The sequence below is a fragment of the Triticum dicoccoides genome, chromosome 2B (assembly GCF_002162155.2).
Source record: "Triticum dicoccoides isolate Atlit2015 ecotype Zavitan chromosome 2B, WEW_v2.0, whole genome shotgun sequence".
Taxonomy (NCBI): domain Eukaryota; kingdom Viridiplantae; phylum Streptophyta; class Magnoliopsida; order Poales; family Poaceae; genus Triticum; species Triticum dicoccoides.
In genome coordinates this window covers 13,597,288-13,606,527 of record NC_041383.1, presented here as the reverse complement: position 1 = coordinate 13,606,527, position 9,240 = coordinate 13,597,288, and the positions used below count along the sequence as shown (strand labels likewise).

The 9,240-nt window shown below is 44.4% G+C and overlaps 1 protein-coding gene across 1 annotated transcript in view; it reads right to left on the bottom strand.

Annotated features, from left to right (window-relative positions):
* Positions 1-2,906, bottom strand: part of LOC119366826 (indole-2-monooxygenase-like) — a 7,413-nt gene extending 4,507 nt beyond the window's left edge. Inside the window, exon 1 of the mRNA XM_037632532.1 lies at positions 2,357-2,906. Coding sequence (XP_037488429.1) covers positions 2,357-2,860 — 504 coding nt within the window. The 5' untranslated portion in view covers positions 2,861-2,906. The remainder of the gene's footprint in view (positions 1-2,356) is intronic.
* Positions 2,907-9,240: the final 6,334 nt, after the last annotated feature.

Genomic DNA, 9,240 nt, shown 5'->3' with positions numbered 1-9,240 from the left:
AGGCAGCCGCTCCGCCGCCCCGAGCTCCCCGCAGGTATGCCTTTTTTTTCTTGTTGTTTTATTTTTTTCCTTTCTGATTCATTGTTGGCACTCACAATTTATTGTATTGTGTAGATGGAGGTGAACAACGACAACATGAACTCGTTGTCCGATTCGTTGGGTTGGTCGTCATCCGACGATTCGGACATCGACGAGTTGTTGCAAGACAACGACGTCGAGATGATGAGCCTCCTCATCGACATGCAATCATTTGAAAACCGCGTGAAGCTGATGGATCAGAGCAGAGGGTCGAAGATGGGGCGAGTCACCATCTACCGGAACCGTGCTCTCGGACACGAGCATTTGATGGAAGACTACTTCGCGGAGGTACCTACATACCCTCCTCGTCTCTTCCGCAGAAGGTACCGAATGCGGCGTAGTTTGTTTGTGAAGATTGTCACTGATTGTGAGGCCGCCTCCTATTACTTTAAACGTCGTAGATCCGCCGCCGGTATCATGGGGTTTAGTGCATATCAAAAGATATCGGCGGCAATGTGGGTACTCGCTTATGGCATACCCGCGGATTATACTGACGAGTATCTTCGCATTGGGCAAGATACAACCACGGAGTCACTCCGTAGGTTTGCCAAGTTGGTCATCCGGTTGTACGGTGAGTAGTATCTTCGGGCACCAAACGAGGAAGATACAAAGAGATTAATGGAAATGAATGAAAAAAGGGGATGGCCGGGGATGCTAGGTAGTCTTGATTGCATGCATTGAAGGTGGAAAAATTGCCCAAAGGCATGGCACGGAATGTATTGCGGTAAAAGCCGTGATGCTACCATTGTGCTTGAGGCCGTAGCATCTCAGTACACATGGATTTGGCATGCATTCTTTGGGTTGCCGGGAACACTCAATGATATCAATATCCTCCATAGATCTCCTTTGTTCAAAAGATTAATTTCTGGGGATGCTCCAGCTTGCAACTATAAAATCATGGACAATGAGTACTCAATGGGATACTATCTCACCGATGGCATCTATCCCGAATGGGCAACTCTTTGAAGTCCATCAAGGAGAAAAATGGGGTGCCCTTAACAAGAAAAGAGGCTCATTTCACCAAGGCACAAGAGGCAGCCCGCAAGGATGTTGAGAGAGCTTTCGGTGTTTTGCAAGCAAGGTTTGCCATAGTTCATGGTCCAGCTCGGTTTTGGGACAAAAAAACCTTGGTGAACATCATGAAATGTTGTGTGATTCTACACAATATGATCCTAGAGGATGAGAGAGGGTTAAACCTCCCTTGTTTCTATGACAATATTGGTACCCGTGTGCAACCGGAAAGAAACCCTTCTCGCATACACGCTTTTCTTCAAACACATCGTGAGATTGAGGATGCAACCACTCATGGTCGGCTCCGGGATGATCTAGTAGAGCACCACTGGCAGTTGGATGGGCGGCGCATTGGCCCATGATGTATCTTTGTTTTACTTTTCTATGTCCTATTTGATTCGAAAAATTAGTGTAATTTGCTCAAACATTGTTGTAATAATTTGAATGATTATTGTTTTATTCGGTGTTGTAATAATAACTAGAATGATTATTGTTTTATGTCAAATGTGATGGAATTTGTGATATGTCATATGATGAAATGTGATGAAATGTGTGATATATGAAATGACAGTTTTAAAGGTTGGGGTTGAGGCAAAGACTAGAACCCATCAAATCCAACCCTTAAAACAGTTTAAGGGTTGGGTTTGAGGGTTTGAGGGTTCTAACCCCTGTTTTTCAACCCTTAAAAGTGTTAAAAACTGGCACTTCTCAACCCTTAAAACTGCTATAAGGGTTTGAGGGTTTGAGGGTTCTACTAATAATGCTCTAAGTACCCGGTCGACCCCTCTCCATCACTTCTATTTTCAAAAAAAAAAAAGTAAAAGAAACATATCAGCCACCTTGTGCCAATTCTCCACTGGCCCTCCACACAATCGTGTTGTCAACAACTGATTTAGCAGAAATAATAGTGTAGTGTTGTACACTATGGACGGCTAGCAATAATACTATACTGTCTACTTACAAGTTGTGTGAAATCATTTTGAACCTCACATTCCCAAGCATTTGGACATACTCATTATAAGTCATTCCCTATATAACATGTTCTCTTCTTTAAACTATTTAAAATCTAGATTTGTCCTAAGTCAAAAAAAATTAAGTTTATCAAAGTCTATAAAAATATATCAACATCTACAATGCTAAACTAGATTAATCATCAAATGTATATCGATACTATATGTTGTAGATAGCACATTTCCCTTTAGACTAGGTCTGAGATTAAAATATTTCGACCAACACAACGTGAAAACGGCAAGATCATTAAAATTACCTCCTCTGTGGCGGCGTTGCGGGAAGAATGCACTTTTTTAACACTCAACACATGGTTCGTGAGGATCTTCTTCGCCTGCCGCCAGTGCTCGCCATATGGCGCAAAGGCAACGTCAGATGGGCCGTACAAGATGATGTCGGGGAACATGGAGCGGGGCCGTGACGCAAAGACGTGGTCGTGCGTGCGCAGCACCGCCTCCGCGGCACGCGGCGACGACACGATGAGCGTCTGCAGGGCGCCGAGACGGAGGAGCATGAGGCCGTCGCGGCTGTGCCTTGCAGCAAGGGCACGGAGCGAGATGTGCGGGAGAGAGCCAACAAGGTGCAGGTGCCCGATGATGGGCAGTGCCGGTGGAGAAGGCGGGAGGCGGCTTTCTCGCTGCTGCCTTTTCCCCGTCTTCCCATTCGCAGTGAAGCAATAATAATGCAGAAACAAGAGGAAGAGCGGTAAGAGGAACAGAAACCATGCCCGCGGAAGCATCTCTAGCATGACGAGACCTGCCATGGGAAATTATTGTCTAGCCCAGCGCTTTGTGGAATGCTGCCGGAAATGGTTCTTCTTAACCAGCTTAGTTTATCATCACAAGCTCAGTCAGTTGCTTATAAGCTAGCCAGGCTGAGTACAAACTCTGCGTTGCACTGCACTGGGAGCAATTAGTTAGGCGCAACGTAGCTTTCATTTGATTCGATTTAGACCTGAGAGAAAGGTTTCAATGCTTCCTTAAACAAACTACTACAATAACTCCATCCTGATTTACTGCTAGATACATTCATTTGATTGACAAGTAATCCAGATGAAGGAAATACTTTATTATATTTCTTTGCGGTAATTTTTAATGATTTATTCATAAACTGTCGTCGTGACAGTGCAAAGAACACAAGAAAAAAAGAACTAGATACAGTTTCTTAGACCTCCCAGCGACGATGACAGTTACTGGAGCAAGCATTGTAATCCCAATACATTGGCTGAAAGATTATAGAAAGTTACTCCCTCCGTCCCATAATGTAAGACGTTTTTTCACACTAGAAATGCTATAAATTTATCTAAACATCATTATAATTCCAATAAATAGTTCCAGCATGACATTAATTTTGTATAACTAGTGTTAATTATCACAGTCACGGACACGGACATTTGCGGGTGTGTTCTCCAAGGCTACGTACACATGACCATGTGCTGCCGACACACAAGTAGCCTCCATGTGTGGAGGAGAATAGTCAAAGCAACGTCAGTCATTGGCACAGTCCGGACCATGATATTTTCGCGAATGCATACAAGGCTGTCACAGTGGCAAAATCCGAGACAGAGACAGAGACCCCGTCTTGTAGCTAGCTGCGATTATCACCGTCAGTCCGTGACGGACACTCGCACTGGCCGCCAATTTTTTTGTTTTGACCCTTTTAGCAAATATTTTGAGAATCTGACCCTAGTTTTATATTGTTTTAAAATTTGACACGTTTTCTTACCGTCATTGGTCCTGGCGGTAGGGTGAGACATCCTACCGCCTGGGACACTGGCGGTAAGGCACTAATCCACGTCAGCAGCCTCAAACGGCCGCCGTCCTCCTCCGCCCCCCTACCGCCACTGTCCCTGGCGGTAGCCTGTATAACCTTAGCGCCATGGGCCCCGGCGGTAGCATCTGGATACTTAAAAGCCCGCGGGCCGGTCGCCCCACCCCCTTCTCCCCACCCAACCGCCCGAAGAACAGAGGAGTTCTTTCTCTCGCCCCTCTCTCATCTCTTCCACTCCCCACTTTGGATCTTCTTTGTTTTTTCACCGTTTTTGCGGATCGAGATGGCCCCGAAACGAGAAAAGTAAGCTCCTCCGATCCCTCCAATCATGTGGACGTTTTTTTTTGGATGTGATGAACCTTGGTGATGCATCTCAACCATTTGAACCTTGGTGATTGCATCTTTATATGTATTTACTTATTTTTGAACCACATGATGAACCCTAGTTCATGTTCATGTTGAAAAAATGTTCATATTCTTATTGAATGATTGAACTCATAGGTTTTTTTTGATGTGATGAACCTTTGTGATGCATCTCACCCATATGAACCTTTGTGATGCATCTCACCCATATGAATCTTTGTGATGCTTATGCTATTTTAATTATGCCTATGCTTATGTTTATGCAATTTTTTTAGGAAGCCACCTCTTGCGGACGACATCGACACTAAGTATACCATGCTTGACACTGCGTTCAAAAAGGGTCATCATGCCCGTTTCATCGAGAATGGAGTGGTAATTACCATTTTGAAACCAAATCTTTCGAGTTGATGAAAACAAGTTGCTCATTATTTGATTCTTCATCTTGACAGATGCTCCCGCCACGGCGGATGAGGGGTCAGAAGACGACCATTAAGATGGAGTACTGAAAGTGCAACTGATCCCTGGATGGTTTTGGTAATTCTTAACAACATATAGCTAATTGAACTAATGATCTTTGAAGATAATCATTTCAGAAAGTTCAATAATTGACATGGCATGGACTGGAGATGTGGACCCCTCAAAATGCAAAGGATACATTTTGGCAACAAGCACAAGACTTTACATTTTCAATTTAAGTGATTCAAGATCACATTGAGTCTATAGGAAAGCCAATACTATTAAAAGGGGATGATGTGTTGCTTAACGGATTACTTGCTCAAAATGCTTAGTGATATGGTCCAAAACCCTCAACCACTTTCTCACTTCCACATACGTCCTAAACCTAAAAGTCAAATTTGGCCCCACCGATTTGATCTATCCGGCACCACTGAGTTTCTTTTGACATAGCCACTGCCACATACCCTAGTTACTTCGGTCTCACCGAGATGGGATTGCAAACTCTTTATTTCCTTTTTGTAACATTTCGGTCTCACAGAAATGAGCAAATCGGTCCCGCAGAGTCTATATTGCAAACTCCCTATTTCCTTTTCGTAACACTTCGGTCCCACGAAAGTGAGCGAATCGGTCCCACCGAGTTTGCCTGACCAACCCTCTGTGTACCTATTGCTGAAATTGGTCCTACCGAGTTTATGCGATCGGTCACATCGAGATTATGTTATGCCGAAATCCTAGCATGTCGGTCTCACCGGGATGACTATATCAGTCCCACCAAAAACTCTAACGTTCATATTTTTACCTGGACCGGTCTGACCAAGTTTGCTGATTCGGTCCCACCGAGTTTGGGAATCTGTGTGTAACGGTTAGATTTTGTGTGAAGGCTATATATACCCCTCCACCCAGTCTTCAATCGTGGAGAGAGCCATCAGAACAAACCTACACTTCCACTACTCATTTTCTGAGAGAGAACCTCCTACTCATGTGTTGAGACCAAGATATTCCAATCCTACCATATGAATCTCGATCTCTAGCCTTCCCCAAGTTGCTTTCCACTCAAATCATCTTTCCACCATAGCCAAATATGGGAGAGAGAGTTGAGTGTTGGGGAGACTATCATTTGAAGCACAAGAGCAAGGAGTTCATCAACCACACACGATCTATTACCTTTTGGAGAGTGGTGTCTCCTAGATTGGTTAGGTGTTACTTGGGAGCCTCCGTCAAGATTGTGGAGTTGAACCAAGGATTTTGTAAGGGCAAGGAGATTGCCTACTTCGTGAAGATCTACCCTAGTGAGGCAAGTCCTTCGTGGGCGATGGCCATGATGGGATAGACAACGTTGCTTCTTCGTGGACCCTTCGTGGGTGGAGCCCTCCGTGGACTCGTGCAGCCGTTACCCTCTGTGGGTTGAAGTCTCCGTCAACGTGGATGTAGGATAGCACCACCTATCGGAACCACGCCAAAAATCTCCGTGTCAACATTGTGTTTGCTCCCTCCAAACTCCACCCATTTACTTTCTTGCAAGTTGCATGCTTTACTTTCCACTTCCTATACTCTTTGCATGCTTGCTTGAATTATATTAAGATTCCTTGACTTGTGCTAAGTTGCTAAAAAATGCCAAGAACTAAAATTTGGAAAAGGTTAAGTTTTTATTTGGTCAAGTAGTCTAATCACCCCCCTCTAGACATACTTTCGATCCTACAAGTGGTATCAGAGCTTTGGTCGCCATCTGCCTTGATTTCCATAGCTTTGGTGATCATAGCCTTGGTTTCACAACCTTGGAGAGTATGGCATCTAGCAAGGGAAATTACCACCATAGAGGTCCTTACTTTGATGGTACTAATTTTGCTAGTTGGAAACATAAGATGAAAATGCATATTTTCTTGAACATAACCCTGCCGTTTGGGCTATTGTGTGTATTGGCTTGCAAGGTGAATTCTTTGATGGGAGAGAACCAAACTGTGAGGCTACCGCGGAAGAAGTGGAGATGTTGCAATACAATGCTCAAGGTTGCGATATCCTCTTCAACGGATTCTGCCCTGAAGAATTCAACAAAATTAGTTGTCTTGAGAATGCAAAGGAAATTTGGGATACTTTGATTGATATGCATGAAGGTACCGACTCCGTTAAGGAATCCAAGTTGGATGTGCTCCAAAGTCAACTTGACAAGTTCAAAATGAAGAATGGTGAAGGTGTCGCCGAAATGTACTCTAGGCTTGCTCTCATCACAAATGAGATTGTCGGCTTAGGAAGTGAAGAGATGATCGACAAATTCATCATCAAGAAGATTTTGAGAGCCTGGGATGGAAAATATGATACCGTGTGCACATTGATCCAAATGATGCCAAATTACAAAGATCTCAAGCCAACCGAAGTCATTGGAAGAATTGTCGCTCATGAGATGTCACTCAAGGACAAAGAAGAGCTTCACAACAAGTCTAGTGGTGCTTACAAAGCCTTATGTGATGCTCCTACTTCATCAAATGAGAAACAAGCCTTCAATGAAGAATTAAGTTTAATGGTGAAGAAGTTCAACAAATTCTACAAGAGTAGAATCAAGGAAAGAAGCTCCAAGTCAAGGTCCTACAATGACAAAAGATCTTCTAGTCGTGAGCGAAATTGCTACATTTGTGGAAGACCCGGACACTATTCCAATGAGTGTACGGCTCCCGACAAAAGAAGAGAAGACTCACCTAAAAGAAGAAGCAAAAGGGAAGAATCACCTCCAAGAGAGAGAAGGAGTAGAGATGATCGCTATGACCGAAGAACCTCTCAAAGAAGCAAGGATTTAGAAAGGAAGGACAAGTCATCAAGGAGCTACACAAAATAAAGACATCAAGCACATGTTGGTGAATGGGTACCCGGCTCCGACTCCAACCACCACTCCGAGAGAAGTTATCACTCCGACTCAAAATATAATCGAGATGAAGGTGTTGCCGGTCTAGCACTTGTGTCAACCAACTCCTATGACATATTTGACTCACCTAATGAAGGAATTGGACGATGCTTCATGGCTAAAGGTCCCAAGGTATCACACCCTGAGTATGTTGATTCCAATAGTGATGAAAATGATTTGCTAGGTGATGATGATTTACTTGTTGATAACTCTAGTGATGAATACTATGATGATAAACAAGATAAAACGAATGACAATGGCAAGAAGGAGATTGAGGTTAACTAAAGAAATAAACACTCTTAAGTTAGCTCATGAAAAACTACTTTAGAAGATCATTGAGAACTTTTAAAGACTCATGAGAAGTTACGCTTCGAAAAGCTCAATCTTGAGCAAGAACATTGGTTCTTAAAGGCTATCAATGATGATTTTCGGAAGAGAAGTTCTTCTTACATTGCCAAGCGTTTACCCTTGTCTACGTACATGCCACTAGTAAAATCTAGCAACAAGAACAAGAAGGATTCTTCTTCTAGTAGTAACAATAATCATGCTAAATTCAATATTGTTGCTTCTAGTAGTTCTCTTGATTCCACTAATGATTCTCTTAGCCATGTTACACTTGAGCAAGAAAATATCTTATTGAAGGGAATTATAGAGAAAGGTGTTTACAAAAGCCTTGCCGGAAGTAAGCAATTTGAGGAAATTGTATGCAAGCAAGGAAGGCACTGGAAGAATCAAGGTGTTGGTTTTGAACGAAAGTTCAATGCCAATGGAGTTGAGTGGGAAGAAGATCAATACCCCAAGACGAAGTTTGTTCCTCAACAAGAGAAGTACGACCCTACTTTCTTCAAGGGGACACAAGCTCAAGATGATCTTCCACCACAAGACCACAAGCTAAAAGGCAAGGGCAAGCTTCAAGAACAGATTGATGCATTTGAAGATGCTCCGAAGGCTTTGGTCAAGTGGGTCCTCAAGACTACCTCAAGTTCTACTTCATCAAGTCCATCTACAATTCCAAGGATTCCCATCAAGATGATGTGGATCCCGAAGAATAAGAACTAGAGAGTTCTTGAGGGTGACTCTGCCAACATACTTTACTCATATTCATTTTGGCAATGACAAGTGCAAACAACTTCTACATCTTGCACTAGTTCAAGGTGTCACAAACCCTCTTGTCGGTAAGACAAGGGACAAGGTAACACTACTAGGAAAATGCTTATAGGTAGACATTTAGTAGTAGAGTTGGTTAGATACCCCATGCTACTCCCATTTAGTAGTAGCGCAGGCCAGCACCAGCGCTACAAGCGCACGTTAGCAGTAGCGCTTGATTTCAGGGCCCGCGCTACTGCTAATGGGCCACGCTCTTGGCTCCCGTTGTAGCTTTAGCTATAGCGCTGGGCCCCCTCCCCCGCGCTGCCGCTAAGTCGACCTCTTCCTCCCGCGCCGGCCCGCGCACCACCCCTCTCCCCTCACACACACTCATACGCTCACACCACCAGATCGAATCTCGTCCTCGATTCGGCCGCCGCCCCCGCGTCCTACTCCGGCCACCCTCCCCGACGCCGGCCCTCCTCCCCTGCCGGCCGCCCCCGGCACCGGCCCTCCTCTCCTGCCGGCCGCCCCCCCGCACCGGACCTCCTCCACTGCCGGCCTCCCGGCCGCAC